The sequence below is a fragment of the Bos grunniens genome, chromosome 27, assembly GCF_055505025.1.
Source record: "Bos grunniens cultivar Pamir isolate PY7600 chromosome 27, Bosgru_T2T1.0, whole genome shotgun sequence".
Classification (NCBI taxonomy): domain Eukaryota; kingdom Metazoa; phylum Chordata; class Mammalia; order Artiodactyla; family Bovidae; genus Bos; species Bos grunniens.
In genome coordinates, this window is record NC_141191.1 from 7351256 (window position 1) to 7376205 (window position 24950).

General features: G+C 42.7%; 2 protein-coding genes across 18 annotated transcripts in view; one reads left to right on the forward strand and one right to left on the reverse strand.

Moving 5' to 3' along the window:
• LOC147343443 (uncharacterized) overlaps positions 1-274 on the reverse strand; it is a 38401-nt gene extending 38127 nt beyond the window's left edge. For all 7 annotated transcript variants that reach the window (XR_015156011.1, XR_015156015.1, XR_015156014.1 and 4 more), the window contains exon 1: positions 85-274. The gene's annotated coding sequence lies outside the window, so the exon portion shown is untranslated. The remainder of the gene's footprint in view (positions 1-84) is intronic.
• LOC147343446 (zinc finger protein 705A-like) lies at positions 209-17972 on the forward strand. 11 transcript variants are annotated; one of them, XM_086379788.1, is made up of 10 exons: positions 216-323; positions 3992-4150; positions 8995-9062; positions 9289-9565; positions 9827-9897; positions 12255-12341; positions 14400-14526; positions 15244-15339; positions 15806-15885; positions 16346-17972. In XM_086379788.1, exons 6-10 carry the CDS (start codon positions 12330-12332, stop codon positions 16994-16996), a joined length of 966 nt encoding a protein of 321 aa, XP_086235914.1. In that variant the 5' UTR covers positions 216-323; positions 3992-4150; positions 8995-9062; positions 9289-9565; positions 9827-9897; positions 12255-12329; the 3' UTR covers positions 16997-17972. The 11 variants fall into 11 exon arrangements, with proteins under 11 accessions (XP_086235917.1, XP_086235914.1, XP_086235920.1 ...); XM_086379794.1 differs by having other exon boundaries at positions 16349-17972; XM_086379787.1 differs by having other exon boundaries at positions 300-483.
• Positions 17973-24950: the final 6978 nt, after the last annotated feature.

The following is a 24950-nucleotide window of genomic DNA, read 5'->3' on the forward strand; positions in this document are numbered from 1 at the left end:
TTTTGACTTAAATCATTTTCTATTTTTTGAGAAAGAAAGATCTCTGCATTCAGTATAAGTGGCCTCACGACCTTAGGTTTTTACCTGAAAGCACCGTAAACATCTGACTGGAGGGAACGTGGGCGCGGCGCCAGTGGCTGGACACGAGACGAGGTCCCAAGGCGATGGAGTCTCAGAGACGCGGTACCCAACGACCGGAAACTCCCAGGGGCGGGGAGGCGGGTGGCCACGCCCAAGGCCACGCCCCCTGGTCACACCCCCGGCGGCGCCATTTCCTGCCAACCGGGAAGCAGATCTCCAGGACTGGCGGCCCGGTTCACCGAGTGAGTTTCAGTACTTCGCGTCCAAACTTGCGCGCTGACGCGCTCAGCGCCGGGTCCTCCACACTCCCGGGCCCCCGCGGCTGTTACCGTCCCAGCCGCGGGGAGCCCCGCCTAGTCTGGAGGCGCTCTGCCGCGGGGGCCGGACCCACACCTATTTCTGGTAAAACCGCTTCGCGCCTGGTCCTCGCCCCGACCTTCCAGCCTCGGTCCTCGTCCCCGTCTTCCCTCCACTCCCCGCGCCTGGTCAGGTCCCTCCCGGCGTGTCCCCCGGCCCTGGTGGGCGGAGTCGGGCCGTCACGCCTGCCCCTGACCGCGGGTCCCGCAGACCCCTGTCTTCCCTGGAGTCCTCCTTTGCAGCCTTGCTTCGTCCTGGGCCCCAGCCCTACTGCTGCCCAGGTGATCTTTTCGCAGTCACCTCCTCAGAGAGGCCCCCGAGACCCGGGGGGGGGGGCGGTTTCAGATCCCATCCCATTGGCAGTGCCTGTCAGGGTGTGTTTACGTTCCCAGGGCCCCACCGGAAGGCGTGCTCGTCCTGTGAATGCGTGGGGCAAGGGGATGAGGAGAAAGGGAGATCGAGGGAGAACCAGGGAGACAGCGTGAGATAGAAGCAGGGGGCAGTTGAGCTTGGGGGAGTGGGTCCCCTGGGCTTAGAAAGACACAGTAAAGAGTGAAGGAGCGTGACCTGGGCAAAAAGCAGGGGGATGAACGAAAAGACAGAAAAAGATGATCCACAGATAGAAAAGGACAGAATGGGAGGAGGGAGTTATGAGCCACAGTAGCAGCAGGGGGCAAAAGAAAAGTAGATCCCAGATTCATTCATTTTGTTCTTAAATTTCCAGCTTAATTCCCTTTCACATGTATTGTGTCAGATTCAGTTGATTTTCCAATGTATATCATTTCATATATTGAAAATATTCCTTAGTGCTAAATAAGTTTATGCTATCTCAATGTGTTCTTGCTAAAGATATTGGTAATTTTTTACCGCAGTCAAACCCTGGATTAACCACTTAGTCTAATATTCAACATCTTTATCCCCTTAGATGAGCTTTTAGTTTAGTGGGCTGTGAACTGAGGTTTCCAACCAAGTCTGGGCCCTTTTTCTGGATTCTGCTGACCCCTGTCCTCTCCTGGGTCCCCCTCCCCCGCCTCGCCTGGTCCTGGGGCCCTGCTGCTCCCCAGGGCATCTCTAAACAGTCTCCTCTTCAGAGACCCCCCTAGACATCCTTTCTTCTTGTCTTGGAAAGTGATCAAGGGTAAGCTGGATTGTTCTCAGAATTAGTTGGAAGAGAGTGCTTCTGCTCGTGGTAAATAAGCTGCTGAGCTCTTTCCGTTGCATGTTTTCCAATACTACTCCTTTCTTTCATGTTTTCCAGTGCTGCTGATTAGGTCTTCTTAATGTGTTTTTTGATAGCTGTAGTGTGATATTCTGGGAAAGAGGAATTAAATCCTTTGAGATTCAGTTCAGTTGCTCAGTCGTATCCGACTCTTTGTGACTCCATGAACCGCAGCACGCCAGGCCTCCCTGTCCATCACCAACTCCCGGAGTTCACTGAGACTCATGTCCATTGAGTCACTGACGCCATCCAGCCATCTCATCCTCTGTCGTCCTCTTCTCCTCCTGCCCCCAATCCCTCCCAGCATCAGAGTCTTTTCCAATAAGTCAGCTCTTCGCATGAGCTGGCCAAAGTACTGGAGTCTCAGCTTTAGCATCATTCCTTCCAAAGAAATCCCAGGGCTGATCTCCTTCAGAAAGGACTAGTTGGATCTCCTTGCAGTCCAAGGGACTCTCAAGAGTCTTCTCCAACACCACAGTTCAAAAGCATCAACCTTTGAGATTACTGGGATTAAAGTCATGAAAGGAAGTAGCTCTTGCTCAGAATAAGGAGATGTGATTTTTAGGGGCAGGCAGGGTTGAGAAGGGCAGACCCTGTGACTGTCCCTGTCAGGCCATGTCATTCCCATGGGGACAGTGCTGGTTCCTCTCTAAGGGCCTCTCCTGCTGACCCCCTAGCCTGCTCCATCACTTGACTTCGTCAAGCGGAAGTCATGAGTCTGCTTGATAAGGGAGGATCCAGGCTTTTGTTGTTGTCGCACTGGGTCTGGGGCATGGGCTTGAGTAGTTGTGGCTCGTGGGCTTAGTTGCTCCACCGCATGCAGAATCTTCTCAGTCCAGGGACTGAACCCATGTCCCCTGCATTGGCAGGCGGCTTCTTATCCACTGTGTCACCAGGGAAGTCCACGTCTAGACTTGTTAAACTAAGCGCAGGTCAAAAGTATCTCTCCAATGAGAAGGGCTTAGAGGGCGCTTGCCTCTGTGAAGGTAGCTGGAAGAAAGAACAGGAGTGCTGTTGAGGGGTTAAGGAGCCAGGAATGGGAGGGAGACTGAGAAGCTCAGGAGCCAGAGGAAGGGAGGTCTCTTCCATCCTCCCCTGAGGTGACCCTGTGCTTGGCAGATGCTAAGGAGACCGTGGGGTCTGTGACTAACAGGGAAGGCCAGTCCAGCTCCCATACCCACTGCTGCAACCAAATATGTGAGGCTTCTTGTAGGGTGGGAGGGTGTTCTGAAGAAATGGACAGAAAAATCCACCTGTTCATCTCGTGTTTACTGCTTCTGAATCCCTGTGAATCCTTTTGAATCTTTAGACAGCAGGAGACTATAAGTGAAGTGAAGTTGCTCAGTCGTGTCTGACTCTGCGACTCCATGGACTGTAGCCCACCAGGCTCCTTCCTCCACCGGATTCTCCAGGCAAGAGTACTGGAGAGGGTTGCCATTGCCTTCTTCAGGGGATCTTCCCAACCCAGGGATTGAACCCCAATCTCCTGCATTGCAGACAGACACTTTACCGCCAGAGTCACCAGGGAAGCCCCAGGAGACTATCTGTGCCACTCAGTAAATTCCTTCCCCTGTGTGATTGTGGCATTGGAAAGGGTGTGTTGAGTCGAAGCCTTGAAGGCATGTTCTCCACACTTCGGAGTGATCACAGGACTGATCTTGCCTGAGAAAGAAGCTTTTCATGTGTCTTTTTTAATTCCTTGATTTGACTATCAAAACTTTTACTTAATTGATTTCTGTCAAATAATCTGTTTCTTCATTTTATTCTTTACTCTTTTATTTAATCTTTTGTATTTCTTTTAACTTTTACTAATATCTTAATTCCTAACAATTTGAAATGTCAATTTACTCTTGTTTCCTTTTAGTTTCTCTTGATTTATAAGGTTGAACAACTGGCTCATTCATTTTCAAGCCTTTTGTTTCTGTTAAGTATATTTAAAGTTAAACATTTTTTTCAAGATAACAACCGTGGCCCTGTTCTGTGGTATTGATCATGTTCATTCTCCATGGTGACAGTAACTGTAACTGTTAATTGGTCATTTGATTGTATTGTAACCCTATTGTTTAAACTGTCATTGTCTTTAGAATAGTTTGTTTCTACTACTGATTATTGTGTATTTTTTCACTTTAACTTACTGCGATAAGCCTATGTGGCCTATTTGACATACTCTCTTGCATTTAGCTAACATCTTCTCTGGGGCTAATTACACAGTCAAATTTGATGGATGCAGTGAGTGAACTGAAGTCTCTCCTTTGGGATAAATGGAAATAAAAAGTCTCCACAGTTTGAATGTACATTTATGTTCATTTAAGTATGTGTGTATGTGTCTTTCAGGGAATCTGGCCTCCCGGAAAGAAGGCCAGACTCAGGGACTATGCCCTGTTCCCCAGCCCTCCAGGGCCCCACCTACTCTGAACAATAAGACTAGAGCCTTTCTCAGCCTGGACTGTCTTGCTACACATTCTGCCATCTGCTCCACCCTACAGCGTAGAGGTATGTACTTTGAGATCTTGCTTCCAAGCCTGGGGCTGTGAGTGGGCAGCCAGATGGTCCCTTCTTGCCCTCCTCTATACTCGTATGATGTAGAGCAGGTGAGCAGTTGCCTGGTTCTGGGCACACCTAGAAAATGCTGCAGAGCCTCCAGGTGGCAAGGACCTCCTCTGTAGGTTTCATGCTTCTCCTGTTGTGTCTGTTCCAGGGCCTCCAAGGACTGTAGGAAAATTTTCACTGAGCCTGGCCAGTCGTGGGCTTCCTTCCCAGGCCTTGCAGGCAGGATCAAATGGTTGCTGGTCCCCAATATGACTTATAACATTTTCCAGAGGCTTAGGCAGGCCAGGATGTCCTCATCTAGTCTTTTCTGTCAAAATGGCTGCTTCCGGCCTCCTGAGAGAAACTTGGGAAATTGATGGACGCTTGTTTCTGCAAAGGGGCCTGGGATGACTTGAAAGGATCAGTGTATTTGTATATATTTGTGAAACCCTCTATAGTCCGTTCAGGAAACTCGGTGCCCTGTGTGAACAGAGAAAGGTGAGTCACTGTTTATTAACATCAATGATAAATCATAATTGTTGTAATAAGTACCGTCACGGTGATGAATGTCAGTAATGATAATGGTCCTATGATGGGAGCAATAGCTCTCCATTCCCTGCTTCCACGTCTCCTGTCAACTAAGACTTTTGTCTCTACTGTATTGTTCTGTGTATTTTTTTTATATGTTTTAATCCTTCTTTATTGAACTAAATCATTACATTATTTTTGTCATATCATTTCCTTTGTTATCTTTACCATTAATGGGGATTTTATAAGTTGCAGACTTGTCTTTCACAGTTTTCAATTTCTCTCTGATCCTTTCAATAGTTTTTACTTGATTTTTACTTAATTCTTTTATCTTTTGCTCATTTTAAAGCCTGTCATCCACATAAATGAATGAGTTTTTAGCACTGACTGTTCTCTTCTCTCTGATCTCCCAATGTGGTCTCTTCTCTTAAATTACTAATAAATCTTTATTTTACTTCAGAAGTTCTAGAGCCCTGCAAGTCAATTTTCCTTCTGATGTCTTATAATCTCTTATTTTCAGTCCTGTACTTAAGCTTTGAAGTTCTATTAATTAAGGTTTTTAATAGTTTGTAGTCTTATCACTAAAATTGTTATATAATTTTTAAATGATGTTCTGCTCCAAGGCAAAGGAATCTGAATATTAATGTTCAATCTCTTTTCCATGCCAGTCTCTCTTATGCTTTCAGTTCAGTTCAGTTCAGTCACTCAGTCATGTCCGACTCTTTGCGACCCCATGAACTGCAGCACGCCAGGCGTCCCTGTCCATCACCAACTCCCGGAGTCCACCCATTCCTATGTCCATTGAGTCGATGATGCCATCCAACCATCTCATGCTCTGTCATCCCCTTCTCCTTCTGCCCTAAATCTTTCCCGGCATCAGGGTCTTTTCCAGTGAGTCAGCTCTTCACATCAGGTGGCCAAAGTATTGGAGTTCAGCTTCAGCATCAGTCCTTCCAATGAACACCCAGGACTGATCTCCTTTAGGATGGACTGGTTGGATCTCCTTGTAGTCCAAGGGACTCTCAAGAGTCTTCTCCAACACCACAGTACAAAAGCATCAATTCTTCAGCACTCAGCTTTCTTTATAGTCCAACTCTCACATCCATACATGACCGCTGAAAAAAACCATAGCCTTGACTAGACAGACCTTTGTTGACAAAGTAATGTCTCTGCTTTTGAATATGCTGTCTAGGTTGGTCATAACTTTCCTTCCAAGGAGTAAGTGTCTTTTAATTTCATGGCTGCAGTCACCGTCTGCAGCGATATTGGAGCCCAGAAAAATAAAGTCAGCCACTGTTTCCACTGTTTCCCCATCTACCTGCCATGAAGTGATGGGACCGGATGCCATGATCTTAGTTTTCTGAATGCTGAGCTTTAAGCCAACTTTTTCACTCTCCTCTTTCACTTTCATCAAGAGGCTTTTGAGTTCCTCTTCACTTTCTGCCATAAGGGTGGTGTCATCTGTATATCTGAGGTTATTGATATTTCTCCTGGCAATCTTGATTCCAGCTTGTGCTTCCTCCAACCCAGCATTTCTCATGATGTATTCTGCATATAAATTAAATAAGCAGGGTGATAATATACAGCCTTGATGTACTCCTTTTCCTATTTGGAACCAGTCTGTTGTTCCATGTCCAGTTCTAACTGTTGCTTCCTGATCTGCATACAGGTTTCTCAAGAGGCAGATCAGGTGGTCTGGTATTCCCATCTCTTTCAGAATTTTCCACAGTTTATTGTGATCCACACAGTCAAAGGCTTTGGCATAGTCAATAAAGCAGAAATAGATGTTTTTCTGGAACTCTATTGCTTTTTCGATGATCCAGCGGATGTTGGCAATTTGATTTCTGATTCCTCTGCCTTGTCTAAAACCAGCTTGAACATCTGGAAGTTCACGGTTCACATATTGCTGAAGCCTGGCTTGGAGAATTTTGAGCATTACTTCACTAGCATGTGAGATGAGTGCAATTGTGCGGTAGTTTGAACATTCTTTGGCATTTCCTTTCTTTGGGATTGGAAAGAAAGCTGACCTTTTCCAGTCCTGTGGCCACTGCTGAGTTTTCCATATTTTCTGGCATATTGAATGCAGCACTTTCACAGCATCATCTTTCAGGATTTGAAATAGCTCAACTGGAATGCAATCACCTCCGCTAGCTTTATTCGTAGTGATGGTTCCTAAGGCCCACTTGATTTCACATTCCAACATGTCTGGCTCTAGGTCAGTGATCACACCATCGTGATTATCTGGGTCATGAAGATCTTTTTTGTACAGTTCTTCTGTGTATTCTTGCCACCTCTTCTTAATATCTTCTGCTTCTGTTAGGTCCATACCATTTCTGTCCTTTATCGAGCCCATCTTTGCATGAAATGTCCCCTTGGTATCTCTAATTTTCTTGAAGAGATCTCTAGTCTTTCCCATTCTATTGTTTTCCTCTATTTCTTTGCATTGATCACTGAGGAAGGCTTTCTTATCTCTCCTTGCTATTCTTTGGAACTCTGCATTCAGATGCTTATATCTTTCCTTTTCTCCTTTGCTTTTCACTTCCTGTCTTTTCACAGCTATTTGTAAGGCCTCCTCAGACAGCCATTTTGCTTTTTTGCATTTCTTTTCCATGGGGATGGTCTTGATCCCTGTCTCCTGTACAGTGTCACGAACCTCATTCCATAGTTCCTCAGGCACTGTATCTATCAGATCTAGTCCTTTAACTCTATTTCTCACTTCTACTGTATAGTCATAAGGGATTTGATTTAGGTCATACCTGAATGGTCTAGTGGTTTTCCCTACTTTCTTCAATTTAAGTCTGAATTTGGTAATAAGGAGTTCATGATCTGAGCCACAGTCAGCTCCCGGTCTTGTTTTTGCTGACTGTAAAGAGTGTCTCCATCTTTGGCTGCAAACAATATAATCAATCCAATTTCGGTGTTGACCATCTATCTGGTGATGTCCATGTGTAGAGTCTTCTCTTGTGTTGTTGGAAGAGGGTGTTTGCTATGACCAGTGCGTTCTCTTGGCACAACTCTATTAGCCTTTGCCCTGCTTCATTCTGTACTCCAAGGCCAAATTTCGCTGTTACTCCAGGTGTTTCTTGACTTTCTACTTTTGCATTTCAGTCCCCTATAATGAAAAGGACATATTTTTTGGGTGTTAGTTCTAGAAGGTCTTGTAGGTCTTCATAGAACTGTTCAGCTTCAGCTTCTTCAGTGTTACTGGTTTGGGGCATAGGTTTGGAATACCATGATATTGAATGGTTTGCCTTGGAAACGAACAGAGATCATTCTGTCGTTTTTGAGAGTGCATCCAAGTACTGCCTTTCGGACTCTTTTCTTGACTATGATGGCTACTCCATTTCTTCTAAGGGATTCCTGCCTACAGGAGTAGATATAATGGTCCATCTGAGTTAATTCACCGATTTCAGTCCATCTTAGTTCACTGATTCCTAGAATGTCGACGTTCACTCTTGTCATCTCCTGTTGGACCACTTCCAATTTGCCTTAAATCACGGACCTGACATTCCAAGTTCCAATGCAATATTGCTCTTTACAGCATTACGAATCTTGCTTCTATCACCAGTGACATCCACAACTGGGTGTTGTTTTTGCTTTGGCTCCATCCCTTCATTCTTTCTGGAGTTATTTCTCCACTGATCTCCACTAGCATGTTGGGCATCTACCAACCTGGGGAGTTCCTCTTTCAGTGTCCTATCTTTTTGCCTTTTCAGACTGTTCATGGGGTTCTCAAGGCAAGAATACTGAAATGGTTTGCCATTCCCTTCTCCAGTGGACCACATTCTGTCAGACCTCTCCACCATGACCTGTCCGTCTTGGGCGGCCCCACATGGCGTGGCTTAGTTTCATTGAGTTAGACAAGGCTGTGGTCCGTGTGATCAGATTGGCTAGTTTTCCGTGACTGTAGTTTCAGTCTGCCCCCTGATCCCCTCTCTCAGTGCTTACTGTCTTACCTGGGTTTCTCTTACCTTGGACTTGGAGTCTGTCTTCACAGCTGCCCCAGCAAAGCACAGCCGCTGCTCCTTACCTCGGACGCGGGGGCTTACGCTTTAGTCTTTTTAATTATTATTCCTTTGGTTATTTTTTCTAAGTCTTTTTCATTGAGTTGGGTTCTCCTTAAGCCACATGCATACATGGTGATAGTTTGGAGAAAGATATCAGCTCCAGCAGGGCTACCTTTATTTATAGTTCTCACCTACTGGTGACCTTTGATGCCTTCTGTTTGGAAGTGTGGGCAAAGCGCAGTGACAGCTAGATATGTTCCTTCCCATTCACAGGGCTGTTCTGTTTTGTGTGTAGAGGGCTTCCCTGGATATCTTATGTCCTTAGAAGACGAACTCTAAAGGTAAAAAAATTATTTTACATTTCAATTTAAATCTGCCTTGAGGTCAAAACCTAACCTAACCCCATTGACAATGCCCGAGTAGTCTTACTAGATCTTCCTTCTCTTTATGACTCAGTAGGTAGACTATGCTGATGGAGTAGCTTCCAGATATTGTGAACTGTCCTCAATATTGACAGCTGCTCCCCAGTTATCAGATCCTTGTATTAATCTGGGGCTTTTCTTACAGATCTGATTGACAGTACTGTCCTTGTTGGGTGACTCACAGAGGAAAATAAGAGGAAACAGTGCCCAGAATTCTATTTCTCACCCCACCCCCAGACATTTAAATCACCCTCCAGATCCTTAGTTCCCTCAATTCGCCCCAGAAGATTCCAGTTACTCTTCAGAGTGTGTGCCTACAACAGGCAGAGAGCAAGCCTGAGAACCACCCTGGCACTGCTTGTCTCTGGGATGCTGACAACATTCTCCCTCCTGTGTATCACAGAGAAGATTCAGGTTTCCAGGTATGGACCAGTGTCGGGGGGAGGGGTGTCCTCATTCTTCTGAAGAGCTCAGGGTAGAGGCAGGTGTCTAAGGGGTGTAGAGCATAGGACCCAGTCCACACGCAGTGAGGAGGAACACGGGACAGAGCTTAGGGCCCACCTGGAGCAGGGCATCTAGCCACTTCCTGGCCTTGTGTGTAGGATGGTCAGAGCTGAGAGGTGAAACCATAGACTTGCCTCAGTTTCAGAGAATGAAGAAATGTCCGTTTTCTCCCTCTGCAGAGTCTGTCAGCTTTGGAAGATGCTAGCTGAACAGTCTGCTCCATGGAGACATGTGCCTGACATCTTACCGAGTATGTATGGAGTCTACTTGGGAAAGCCATCGAAGGTCTCTGCTCTAAACCCGGCATGGCAGTTCTGACACAGAACCCACGCTGGGCTCCTTGGAGTGGGGAGGGGATATATATGATGGCTTAGTGCAGCTTTGATGTTGTCCAAAGGCCCAGAATCTCAGTCATTCCTCTCCCTGATGCTGGTTGAAGGCAGTTGGTTTTAGTCCTTTGGTCATCAGAGTATTTGGTTGTTGGAGGGAGAGGCCCCAGTTGTCAGGCTTCTCTTCCAAAGATTCATGGGATTCAGGTTCTGGTCACTGAGTATGGAACTCTTTGTGATTTCAAGCATAAAGCCTTCTGAAATCATCCCAGCTCACCTACACACCCTGCGCCAATTTTATCCATCCCCTAGGGAGGGGATGAATGTTTATCCCTGAATGTTTATCCCTCTGGGGTTCTGATTTTTCAGAGGCATTTAAACCATGGAAGGACGTAACTCACATTAAACTGTGGTCAGGGAATAGACTTTGGAGCCAGATACACGTGAGCCTGAAAGATAGTTAACCAGTTATATGCTGTGTAGTTTTGGGTGGTGAATGACTGTATCCCTAATAGTTGGCTTCTTTAGCTTTTCCATGGGCTGGGGTAAATACTAGAATTTTACCAGGAAGGACAGACTCCATTATTTTGGGAAGGAGTTTATAATCAGAAAATAATTGTTTACAGGACTGCAGCCACTTGTGGGCAAGGCACTGAGGGCAAGTTACCTTACGGTGGACATTTCTCTGTATTTATAATACATAATGGTCAGAGGTGAACTTGCTTAATCGTATCATTCTTAGGTAGACTTAGACCATTGGGAGGACAGAACATACATAAATACCTAGTGACTAGTGAGATGAATGGCCTCAGGGAGTGGTAGAGTTCTGTGCAGATCAGGGCAGAGGGGAAGGGAAAGGTTTAGCTCTGGTTGGATTTAGTGAAAGTCTCTGCTAGTTGAGGTTTAAACTATCCATGTCGTCTGTTAAATTGATAAACTAAAATCGCCAGGTTACTGGGAGGACTAAGTGAGTATGTAAATATCCAAGCACAGAGTCATATTTGATGCGAATGTATCTTTTTTTTTTTTTTTTTTCTTTTGTGGACCTCAGGTACAAATGGGTGAGTTAATCTTACTTTCATTTATGATCCATTATCATCATTTTCCATAAAATGTATTTAGTTATTATTGGTATTTTAGAGGAGAACTCCCTGGTGGATCAGTGGTGAAGAATCCGCCTGCCAATGCAGGAGACATGGGTTCAGTACCTAGGATGGTGGAGAAGGAAGTGGCAACCCACTCTAGCATTCTTGCCTGGGAAATCCCACGGACAGTGAAGCCTGGAGGGTTGCAGTTCTTGGCGTCGCAAGAGTTGGACATGACTTAGCAACTAAACAACAAAGGGGAGAATTTACAGTTTATAAATGCTTTCTCTGTGTGTCTCACACACATTTGTGTGCATATGTATATGTATGCCTATACACATAAGTGTGTTTGTATATAATGAAATGCAGGCATATGGCAGCCAATGAAGATTAATGCAGGGATTTCAAGAATTTCGGCTACCCCTTTACTAAGATAATCACGTGGCCTTAACTAGATTTCCTCCTAAACTCCAACCACCCTTGACCTACAGGGTTGAAACAGTCCATGATGGTAACACTATGACTCTTGGACTCCTGCTACTTTCTGGCACAGGGGATGTTAAGGACAAGGCTGGCAGGATAGGTGCCATGATTCCTCCAAATGGAATAAATTCTTAAATTAATTCCATCATAATGCAGATTTTTAGTTAACTGACTTCTGAGTTCATGGGGGACAGATCTAGAAGAGTTGAAGGGAGAGCTGGAAGGGAGTGAGTTTTCAGAGAGCCACCGTGAATGCTGAAGAACCATTGTGGGTGCATAAATCAAGAATAATGAAATCTGAGAATGTCCATAGTGTTACCTACAAATGAAAACCAAAATCTACATGTGGCATGAGTCAGGGGTCACTGTGGTTTGGAGTCAGGGAGAGAATAACTCTGGATATCACAGAGTTATTGAAGTTACTTATTGATACGAAGCTCAATACTTTGAGCTTTGATGTTCTTGTCCATAAATGTCCATAAGTTATCTGTGTTTCTTCCGTTGTTGTTAATGACTATAGTTACAGTCTTCTTAGTTTTGACCCTGGGAGAGGAGTAGCATCCTCTGTGTGTTTCTCATAGAATGTGCACGGCATGTTTGTTGGTGTGACTGGGAGTCAACAACCAGGTGAAGATTTGGGATTTCATGAGATGTTGGACTGGAACTTGTGCATAAGACTGGAGTCTCTTGACTTTTCTCTCCATCCTCAGCTTTGCCTGCTTAATGCTTGGACTGTCTGTGAGTGAAAACCCAGAGAAAGACTGCTGGCAACTGAGTTATTGACAATGCAGCCATTGGTGAGTAGGGAATGCCTTTTTCTGCTGAAACTGCATACCCTGCTCCTGAGAGGAAATGGGCAGGTTTCTCTTATTGGATGGATGTTCTAAGTGCAATCAAAAAGTATTCATGGGTCTGAGCACCAGTGAAATGTAGTAACTAGTATCCTTCCTAACATCACACTGATTTATTTCAGCCTCTGTGCAGCTTGTGTATTTATAGAAGAGGTGAGAGAAGTATTCTTTTTCTAATCTGTCCCTGGTCTCATCAGGGAATAATTCACTTGTTAATCATGTTATTGGCTATAATAGCCTAAGGTTGTGGTGACCAGAGATGAGGGAGGAGCAGAAGATTACCATCCAGTGGAGAGGCTGAGGTCTCATCACCTGAATTCAGTGAGTCCGGTCTTCACCGGTCCTCGGTGGGGGCTCTGAAAGGAGGACGAGAGAAGTTGAGGACAGAGAAGGCATGAGGAATCATTCATTTATTTTTTTCTAATTTTAAAGTTTTGATAGAATATATCTGCTCTTTTGGGAACTTCTTAAAAAGAAAATTAACCCTTTTTTCATACTTGGTAACTGAAATTACTATATAGGGGGGTATTATTTCCTTTATTGTGGCTGCATGTTCAGGAGGAGGATAGCAGAGTAAAAATTTAAGACCCTGTGGATAGTTTTGAAGAGCTAGATAGCCCAAACCCAATCAAGAGGCTTCTGTTATCCTTTAGCAGAGAGGCAAGCCGAAGACAGGAGAGAGTGATGAGTGGTGTTTGAGGTCCCAGAGAAAACTGAGAACAGGCATGGTCAGGCTAGGACTGTCCTTCAAGAGAGCTCTCTCAGAGTCCCTGGCCTATGCTGCTGAGCCATCTGACCTCATACCTTATTGTGAACATCCAACTCTTACTGAGTTCAGTGAGACCACATTTACTGATACCAAGTTCTATATGAAACTTGTTCATTTCTGAAGAATGATGGAGATGGTTTCAAGGTTCTTGGACACTTTACTGAGTAATAGACTGAGGTTTGTATTTAATGCATGTTTACTTAGATAGGAAGAACTTCATTCATTAGTTCATTGGATCATTCAACACTCATAGCACATTCAGTTCAGTTCAGTCGCTCAGTTGTGTCTGATTCTTTGCGACCCCATGAATTGCAGCACGCCAGGCCTCCCTGTCCATCACCAACTCCTGGAGTTCACCCAAACTCACGTCCATCGAATCAGTGATGCCATCCAGCCATCTCATCCTCTGTCGTCCCCTTCTCCTCCTGCCCCCAATCCCTCCCAGCATCAGAGTCTTTTCCAATGAGTCAACTCTTCGCATGACGTGACCAAAGTACTGGAGTTTCAGCTTTAGTATCATTCCCTCCAAAGAAATCCCAGGGCTGATCTCCTTCAGGATGGACTGGTTGGATCTCCCTGCAGTCCAAGGGACTCTCAAGAGTCTTCTCCAACACCACAGTTCAAAAGCATCAATTCTTCGGCGCTCAGCCTTCTTCATAGTCCAACTCTCACATCCATACATGACCACTGGAAAAACCATAGCCTTGACTAGATGGACCTTTGTTGGCAAAGTAATGTCTCTGCTTTTGAATGTGCTATCTAGGTTGGTTAGTAAACCATTTAATAGATGAGGAGTCTGAAGTTCTTTTAGGGGAATGATATAACCATAGTTATGGTTTAAAGGTGGCAAATCATGGTTAATGTTTGCCTTGTGATATGTCTGTAAGTTATTTGAAATTAAGAAGAGAGTTATGAATTTTCAAATGAAAGTTTTAATTACATGTCTGAACTCATAATTACCAGTTTAGGGGAGATTTTTCAGGTTTTATCATACCACATTTCATGTGATATTTCTTTATGACAAAGAAATTAATAAAGTCTGTATTAATTCAGACTGTGTATATCTCTGTGACATATCTGAAAAGCAAATACCAGCTCAGCAAGAACCCAAACTTGGTTTGATCCTTCTGTACACCCAGCGTCTCCACCCCCTTACTCAGCGCTGCCATATCAACCCTCCTGCCCTGGACATTAATAGAGATTGTTCTGTCAGAACTATAATATCCATGTTGTAGGAATCAGTGACATTTGAAGATGTAGCTGTAGACTTCACCCAGGAAGAGTGGGCCCTGCTGGACACATCCCAGAGAAAGCTATTCAGAGATGTGATGCTGGAAAATATCAGTCACCTGGTCTTCGTGGGTGAGTCTGTCAACATTTATGTATGTATGCAGGTGAGTAGATAAGTAGGTAGGTAGGTTGGTTGGTAGGTAGGTAGGTAGGTAGATATTTATTGATTCGGTCAATAAGTATCTAGAACAGCTTCTACATACTCACCCAGTCTCTGTCCTGATTCTTTTGTAGGCCTTATAACTACATTCAAGTTGTTTCTTTATGTAATACTTACATCTAGTTTGTTACCCCACTAAATGTAATCTTGACCACAGTTTAATCTCTTTCTTCCTATTCAGTCTCTAATATTCAGAACAGACCTGGGAATTTAGTATTTTTGATGTATCAATAAATTGAGTAAATATTTTCTAATTATTCTGCTTTAGTCACTGTGCTGAGGATTGACAGCAGACTAGAGAAAATAGTAAAACCTTGATTATACTCGTGGAACTTACTGGCATCTGTTTGAAAATAATATTCAACCCACTATGGGGACATTTAATTTTTCCATTTTTGGAAAGACTAAGGGATTCTGTGTGTCCTGTCTTCGAACATGGACATCAGCATCTAGAGGTCTTCACTATTTTGGACACACGATCTGTATTTCAGTGTTTTCTGTGTTCAAGGTGTTGCCTGAGCCAAACTTCAGTGGTCAGCCTCCTTATTTCTCAGTAGCCTGTCCTGGACTTGATGATAATGTGCTTTTACTAACACAAAACTCAAAATCCACCTTTTTTCTATGAACAGGGTATCAGCATTGCAAATTGGATGTGATTTTCCAGTTGGAGCAAGGTGAAGAGCTGTGGATTGAAGGAAGAGGATTTTTCCAAAGCCACAGTCCAGGTATGCATCAGGGGCCTATGCCTAGTCAGTGAGTGAGTACATACTTAGCAAACATCAACTGAAGATTTTGTTAACTGAGTGATATTTTCTAAGATGTAGGTGCAAAATTCTTTAGATGTTGTTATTCCTTACATATTTCAGGCTCACTCATGTGTCCTCCTGCCATTATCTTTTTTTTGGCTTTAGGGAAAAGGACATTCATGTACTTATTAAACTTTCACATATAACTCTTGTTCTCATCCTCCCCTCTGAAGGTTTTCCCTCTTTACCTACTCAGCATCTTATCTCCATTTTTTCATATTTCATTCCTGAAAATCTTTACTAATTGTCAATGCCCTATAAATGTGTTTCTGTTTCTTGGAGTGTTCCCCATCGACATGCCAGTTTTTGAAACATAGAGGTCAGAGTTTTTCAACATTTTCATTTCACTAATGCCATTCTAATTTTTTTTTCCCAATTATTTTAGGCAGGGAAAGTGCCTTTAAAGAAGAATTGTTAGCCACACAGCATATCAGCAAGAAGGACACATCTACAATCATCCCAATGGTCAGTTTCCTGAGTGTTAACCCTGGTCATCAACATTAAAAACCTGGCAGTGGGTATTAATAATTTGGATTAAGGTATATCTGAGCAAAAAGTTTTAAATGGTTTGCATTTAGTGGAGAAATTAACCTGACCTCAAAACCATAAACTCAGATCTTTAAAAAAAAAAAAAAAAAAAAAAAGAGGGGGTGGGCAAATGCACAAATTGTTCATATGTCTAGTTTTTGAAACATATTGCAGTCTTCAAAATTAACCTATAAGCTCAAACTGAAGTTGGGATACTATTTAGAGAAAGTCTTTACAACACATAAAAAGCAAATCACTGTATGTATGCAGGTAATATTGGAAAGATTGTAAATGGAAGCTCTCACTGAATGATTTGGTTTGGATTTGTATGTAGAGCAAGGAGTGTATGAATGTACGTAGACAAACCACTAACAGCCTTTCATCTCCTTTCTAAAAGCAGACATTTCACACTCCAGAGGATCCCTGTGAATGTAATGATTTGGGAGAAGATTTCAGTCCTAGCTCCACACTGAGTCGACATTTGTTAACTCACACAGAAAAGACACCCAATATCAGCAAACAGTATCAAAAATCCCAGAGTGACCAGTCATACCTTAATCCACATAAGCAGATCCACAGCAGAGGTAAATCATGCGAGTGCCATCTGTGTGGTAAAGCCTTCAGCAATTGCTCTAGCCTTAGAAGACATGAGATGACCCATACTGGAGAGAAACCTTATGAATGCCATATCTGTGGGAATGCCTTTATTCAAAGCTCTGACCTTAGAAAACACAATCTGACTCACACTGGAGAGAAGCCGTATGAATGTCATCTCTGTGGAAAAGCCTTTAGTCAGTCCTCCAACCTCAGACAGCATGAAAGGACGCACACTGGAGAGCAACCGTATGAATGTCAGCTCTGTGGGAAAACCTTCAGTAAATGTTCTGCTCTTAGACGTCACGAGAGAACTCACACTGGAGAGAAGCCGTATGAATGTCATCTCTGTGGAAAAGCCTTCAGTCAGTGTTCCGCCCTTAGGCGACATGAGGGAACCCACAATGGAGAGAAAATTATGAATGTTTTCAGTAAGTATTCTGACCTTAGATGACATGGTATTGTAAATGTAATAAACATGGACAAGACTTCAACCATAGTTTTAATATTTGAACACATCAGAGAGTCACATCAAAGAAAGTTGTAATCACTGTAAAACACTGATCAGTGGGGAAGACCCTTCAGTCATCCTTACTCCATTTGACATATGCACATTTATATGAAAGAATCCACATGTGTGACATTTATATAGCAAAACCTTCAGTCTGTTGTGTGGCCATAGATGTCATGAGAGAACTTGCACTGTAAATATAAGGAATGTGGACGTCTTTAACAACAGCTCTAAACTTTCAACATACTGGAGGATTTGCATAGGGGAGAATCCAAGTCTGCAATCAGTGTGAAAATGCTTTCATTTATAATCCATGGTAAACAACATGAACAGACTCCATCTGGGAAAGCCTCTGGGTCTAATCACTGAACAAACATTAAGCCAAGCACAGTTGATGTGCACAAGAAGACTCAGTGAAGGAATAATCTATGACAGGAAGTAAGAGGGTGAAGGCTCTTGAGAAATACCAAATAATTCATCCTAAAGAAGTGATTCACTGAAAAATATGACAAATCCTTTATTCATAAGAACCACACCTGAGGTACATGTGTGGATTCAGACTGTACAAAACACTGTCATGAAAGAAGGAAAGTCTTCAGTGACCTCATTTCATAATCAACATTAAGGCTCTCATGTTGAAGAAACAAGTGATCCTAAAGTCAAGTGGAGAAAACTTCATCTAGATTTCAGAAAACTAAGGTGGGGTGAAAAATCCTTTAAAAGAGCTTTTAATGTACAATTTAGCAAGTAATTCAGGATTTTGAGTGAACTATTTATGAAGAAAAATCTGACATATAAATACAAGATAGTAAAGTGATCTGGGAACACTGAATGCCAAATTTTGTAAGAAACTAAACTTTTTTCAATAGATTATTATTTGTAAATATTTAAATAATAAAGTCTGTTGCTGAAAAATCTAGTATGTTGATGAAGTTCCAGTTTTCTTCATGCAGCTGTAAACACAGATCTGGCTCTGCATTTGGTGACATGTGGGTAAGATTCAGCCTAACTCTGAGTCTTCCCTGTTTCTCTAACAGCTCCTTCCACACAGCTCAGCTCCACTCATTCCAGCTTCCCACCACCATCAGCTGTCTCCATCCACACCCTGGTGACAATATTCACCCCGCTGGCTGGTTTCTCAGGCACGTGACCCTGGCCGACCTTGTGCACAGTGTCATAGACACTGAGTGTAAACCGCTGGGCAGTCCCCAGCCTGTCTCTGCCCTGGGGCAGCTACATGGGGCCAGAGAGACAGCCAGCTCTGCCGTTGCAGGCCAAGAACACTCCTTAGTAGGATTTTTCTGTGAAGCCTCTGAAAAATCAGAGTTCATTGTATGACCCCATTCCACATTTTATTCAGGTGAATCCTTAGTTATGCACCTACTCACTTCCTGGAGAAGGAAATGGCAACCCACTCCAGTGTTCTTGCCTGGAGAATCCCAGGGACGGGGGAGCCTGGTGGGCTGCCGTCTATGGGGTCGCACAGAGTAGGACACGACTGAAGCGACTTAGCAGCAGCAGCAGCACCCTCCAAAGAGTCACTGCTATGCCACCCCTGCCCTCCCCCCCACATAGCAGCCCTGGAAAGAATACCCAAGCAATATATTATAATATCCCCTAACCTCTCAGACACCACAGAAGCCCTTCTTATCATTAACTTAATGTTCTTTTCCCCAAGCAAAAATGAAAGTTTTTTCAAAGGAGGTCTCCCCTGCTTTGCTCCCAAGGCTTGGAAATGTATTGCCTTTCAACAGACTTCCACACTGAACCTATATCTATAGGGGAAGTGCTCTCAATACTAAGCAGATGGGTGTTCTTCCCAAACTAACACAATTACTACTTCCCAAACTAACACAATTACAACTACTAACAGATCATAGCCTGAGGCCAATTAAATAAGCACATCCCAGGGTGAAACTGACATAATTTTTTGAAAAGTGATTGTACTGTTCAACTAGGGTGGAAACAGGTCATGTGTGAGGATGATGAGCAAAATTCAACATCTTGGTGTTCTGGCGGGAGAGGGATCGGCTGTGATCAGGGAAGTCCCTATTAATATTTTATATAATAAACACAGGTGAAAGCCCATAGTACTTTTAACTCCAGAATATCTATTTGACTCCATTTTATGATCTCTATGTTGGGAATTCCCTTGTGGTCCAGGGATTAGGACTGTGCTCTGATTGCAGAGGGCCCAGGTTCAATCCCTGGTTGGAAAACTAAAGTCCCATATCTCAAGGGCACAGCCAAAAAAAAAAACCTCTTAATTGAAACTTGTGATTTGATGAAGCATCATTTGCCTGGTTTACTTCTTTGAGCAACACTGAGACAGTTATTGAAAGCCTTTTTCTAGTAGCTCCAATGTCTGTCCTTCCTCAGGGACAGTATCCATTAGTTTTCTTTTTCTCCTAAGGATGGGATGTATTTTCTTATCTCTTTGCATGAAATACTGGATATTTTGAATATTATAATGTGTCTAGAAATGAGACTCTCCTGCCTTCCTGAGATTTGTTGACATTTTATGTGGTTTGTGCTTATTTGTTTAATGATTTTCTGAACTTTGTGTAAAAGGTTTTGTTATGTATGATATGCTATTGAGGTCTGTATTAGTTTGGTGGCCACCTTGTGATTTGAGAGAGATCTCCTTAAATACTAGAGCCAAAACCAAAAAGCGGCCCCCCCCCCCCCGCCCCGCACAAAATACTCTGCCAGTATTAACAGATCTCCGTGTTGGTGCTTAAAGCTTAGCCAGGAAGTTTACAACTCTGTCTCAGCCTTCACTCACTGCTTGCTCTTACTGTCTTGCATCACCGTGCAAGATTTGAGGATCCACCTTCTTTGAGAAGCACTGTCCTTGTATATATAACTATAGTGTGAGATGATGGACTACACCAAGGATAGAAAGCCTGCACCATCTGAAAACACACAGGTAGGTAGCACAGAGGGTGGTTTTCATTTCCTGTGTGGAAAACACCAGTGAGAGGCCTCCCCAATAACATGAACTAAAACCTAGAAATAGGTAAGAAAGCAGATCCTCAAATCCTTTGAGAAGTTCTTCTATATGACATGTGTAAGATCTAGAAACTCCTCTAAGTTTAAATACATGAAAGATTGAATGATATGCAGAACTGCCTCTAAAGCTGGCTCTAGTGTTGCCACATCAGAGAAAAAGCCATCCACGTGCACGGGTCTCCCCTTCCCCAGCGCTCCGTGACCCTCCTCATCACAACGCCCGTAGTCTAGTCACAGCCTTGTGAGCAGTCAGCCATAACTGCGGCAAGAGAGCAACCACCGGGTCTCCAGCCTTTTCCATATGGGAGGACAACCTCCAGGTGATAACTGTACTGGACTCAGAAGACTAATATCACCACCACATTTAATATTCAAAGGTACCCCTTACTCAGTTTATTAGTTCCTGAAGACAAATCTGTCCTTTAGGGAAAACTAGCCCAGAGGAAGGTGACCAACTGGTGATTCATGATCACGTGTATGGAACCTTCTGAAAAGCATCTCTGAATTGACTGAGAACTATAGTTGTATTCAAGTTAAACTGCATTGAATAAAGACAGTATTTCTTAGGGATTTTCACATTTTAAAAACTTAATTACAGTGTTACAAGTCAAATATGATTGAGATGAAAACAAAGTGAATTTCTTCTTGCAGCCCCCAGGCAGTGAGAGCCCTCAGAGACTAGAACAGGATTTGATGACAGGTTGACTATAGTCATGTCTGGAATTCAAAAGAAAAACCAGTAAGATTTTAGATAACCTATACTAGAACTTCTAGTATTAAAGTAGAAGGTGAATTTAAATGATACTAATTACAATAATGATAATACAGTAATTAATGAAAATATTAATGATGGAATATTTTAATGGTGAATTTCAATTTCATTAACATGTAATATGTGCTTATACTGAATTATGCAGTAATTAAACAATGATAATATCAAATAATGAAGTACTGTTAACATAGTCTATATTACTAGTATATCAGAATTTGAAAGATATGTTAATAAAATTTTAATAGAATGCTTTCTAACATTCTCAGTAATAGTTATACAAAAGTTGTGTGAGATATTTATTCAACAAATAAAGTAACATTTCTCAACATCAGTTTTAGGTTTACAACAAAATTGAGAAGGTACAGAGACTGCTCCTTCCCCCAAACCATGCAGTCTCCCACATTATGGACACCACTACTAGATGGTCCATTTTTTAATAAAGATGAAGCTGCACTGATGCCTCATAACCATCCATGGTCTACAGTTTGCGTTACAGTTTGCTCTTGGTGGTGTACATTCTGTGAATTTGGACAAATGTATAATGATGTGTGTCCATCATTATAATGTCATACAGAGTATTTTCACTGCTCTAAAAGTCCTCTTTGCTGATTAACTTTTTAAAAAGTGTACATTTACAAAAGAATGAGTTATCTGAAGTTATATTTTAATAGCTTTAATTTTCCATGTAATAAAATTATTGCCACCATTTATTTATGAAGAATTCCTAGAATGGTTAATGTTCTCATCTGAAATGTCAAGTAATTCACACTCTGGCATACTTTACATATATCATTTCTTGGTAAAGAACACTTTATCTGAATGTTTTATTACTATTAACTAGATTATCTTAATCTACAACTTAATCTATGTGTGCTAAAAAAAATATTTGTTAGGTCAATACCATTGATTTTAAATTTCATAATAATTATATTTTGATGTAAAATTTTCATTTTATGTAATTTTTTGATTTCAGTTCTTTTGGAGGAATGTCCTCTGTACATCAACAGTTATGTGGGTACGTGAATGAACCTAGCATGAAATGTTGCTAGATGACAGACCCTAAGATAGAATTAAAAATAGACATTATTTTATTCTTTATATGCCTGGAACATAAAAATCCACATATTATCACATGAATTAGCAGGGTACGTTATGTATAAATCAAAACACATTTATTTTTCCACTATGCTGGCTCTCGAAAAAACAAGCTGTAATAGATTTCCAAAATCAGCTTTTGGGAATTCCCTGACGGTCCAGTGGTTAGGGACTTGGTGCTCTCACTACCCTGGCCTAGGCTCAATCCCTAAATGGGGGACTTAAGATCCCTCAAACGACGTGGCACAAAAAAGTAAACTTTTAATGTATGTTCTAAATATGATAATCCAGATTTAATAGTAACAATAACAAAACAGCACACATTCCTATACTATGTTACAGAGCATACAATAGCATTTAGTAATCATTCATACGGAGAAGGCAGTGGCACCCCACTCCAGTACTCTTGCTTGGAAGATCCCATGGATGGAGGAGCCTGTTAGGCTGCAATCCATGGGGTTGCTAAGAGTCGGACAAGACTGAGCGACTTCACTTTCACTCTTCACTTTCATGCATTGGAGAAGGAAATGGCAACCCATTCCAGCATTCTTGCCTGGAGACTCCCAGGGATGGGGGAGTCTGGTGGGCTGCCGTCTATGGGGTCGCACAGAGTCGGACACGACTGAAGTGACTTAGCAATCATTCATAACTTTCCTTGTTATTCTCCTCAATCAAATTAAAAAACTAGAGAAGTTTGGGAAATAGAAAGTTCACCTTTCTGTTGGAGAAAATGACTACTGGTCCCCAGAAAGCAGGAGTGAACGTATTATTGTACGATAGTTGGTGAGATAAACTGTAAACACTTGAGGCCATTTTCCTCTGGGAGATTCAGCCCACTAGGCCCAGGTGAGTGCTGCAGTGCCCAGAGCATGTGCTGTGAGTGTGCCCGCCAGCACACCCACACAGGCTTGGTGGATCCCACGTGCACTGGCGTTTCATTGTTACATCACATACAGTTTACACATTCAGAGTAAAAGCCAAAGGGGTTTTTTGTTTGTTTTCATTTCAACTAGTTTTTCACTGTCATGAATGCTCCATACAAAATGAATTTTGTGATAGAAATGTCTATTTTGTATCAATTCACTTACTACTTAAATGTTCTCAAATGAGACTAGGGAAGCCACTGTGGCACATAAACGTAGGTCACTGATCAGCCTTTGAATATCTCACTCACTCCAAGCTGGCATCTGGAGTAAGGCAGGCTCTGCACTTACCAGCCCTGAATCCAACAGGGCAGGCATTAAAGCAGCTTCTGAGACTGAGCTGAGTGCAGTGATACCCAAGTTGGGGTGCAGAGAGAAAATTGACATCTGTTCCTGGTGCAAGGGAAAGTGAGAGACCAACATCAGGAGAAACTGCGGAGGGATCAGCCCTAAGGGGAATGAACCAGGGCTCATGGGCGGCCTGGACCCTGGCTCATCCCTTCCCTGGCTCATCCCTTTGCTGAAGGTCGCTGTTACCACCAGCCCAGCTCCCATCCTCCTCCAGTAGGCTCTCTGGCTCCCATATTTTCCATCAGGTTTTTACTCCATTTCTGTTTTCTCTTGGACCTAGAGTGCAGAGCAGACACCCTGAAAGCTCTAGCTCACCTGCTGTCCTCATCTTCTTTGAGGGCATTTCCACATTAATTGCAGACACACAATTTGTCCCTGTGTAGGTTCTCTGGTGTGTATAAATATTAAAATTGAGGATGAAGACAGTCCTTCATTACATTTATAGTGTGAGTTCTTTCACATCAACTAAGGTTAAAGAACTATTTGAAAGCTTTTCCATAACGTGATTATTTTCTTTAAGGATTGGACATATGCCTGGAATTTTGGCCACATTTATTTCACATGTAGGATTCCTCTTTGGTGTGAACTCTCTCGTGCTATCTAAGGCCAGAGTTTTAACCAAAGGATTCCTAGTTTTTCCCCAGTGTGATTCTCTTTTGTTGACTAAAGATGAAGGAAAGGATGACAGGAAGCTTTACCATGTTTATTACAGACAGAGGATTTCTTTTGTATGAATGTAAGTTAGCCTTTTGACTGAAACACTTCGCATATTCATGACATTTATAGGGTTTCTCTGCAGTGTGTGTTCTTCAGTGTACACAAAGCTGAGTGCACTGATGGAATTCTTTGCCACATGCATTGCATTTACAGGGTTTCTCTCCTGGGTGAGTTGTTCTGTGTGAATGTAAGTAAGTGCTTTGGCTGAACTGCTTCCCACATACCTTACATTTACATGGTTTCTCTCCCACATGAATTCTTCATGCAAGTAAACATTAGCCCTATGGCTGAAGCTGTTGGAGAAGACTTGAGAGTCCCTTGGACTGCAAGGAGATCAAACCAGTCAGTCCTAAAGGAAATCAGTCCTGAATATTCATTGGAAGGACTATTGCTGAAGCTGAAACTCCAATACTCTGACCCCCTGATGCAAACAATTGACTCATTGGAAAAGATTCTGATGCTGAGAAAGATTGAAGGCAGGAGGAGAAGGGGACGACAGAGGATGAGATGGCTGGATGGAATTACCGACTCAATGGACATGAGTTTGAGCAAGCTCCAGGAGTTGGTGATGGACAGGGAAGCCTGGTGTGCTGCAGTCCATGGGGTTGCAAAGATTCGGACACAACTGAGCAACTGAACTGAATTGATGGCTGAAGCATTTACCACATTTGTTAGGTTTATAGGGTTTTTCTCCAGTGTGTGTCCTTTCATGTATAGAGAGCTGAGTGCTCTGGTAGAATTCTTTCCCATGTTTATTACATTTACAGTTTTTTCCCCCCATATGATTTAGCACATGTCTTGCCACTGTATATCTGTGGGTGAAAATGTCCCCCAAATCATTATATCCATGTATATCCTCTCTAGTGTGAAATCTCTGCTGTTCCAAGGAAACAAGGAGACGTTAATTTTTCTCTACACGACTTCTAGTTTGACCGTGCCACGAATAGGCTCCTGTTGAATGCTATTTACATACTCATTGTGTGTTATTTTCTACAACACAGAGAGATTTCCTGTTTCATAACATCTC

Excerpts from the sequence above, each read along its gene's own strand:
- LOC147343446 (XM_086379788.1), top strand. Across the intron at positions 14,527-15,243 it reads CAGTCACCTGGTCTTCGTGG|GGTATCAGCATTGCAAATTG; the intron begins GTGAGTCTGTCA and ends TTCTATGAACAG. Across the intron at positions 15,340-15,805 it reads TTTCCAAAGCCACAGTCCAG|GCAGGGAAAGTGCCTTTAAA; the intron begins GTATGCATCAGG and ends CAATTATTTTAG.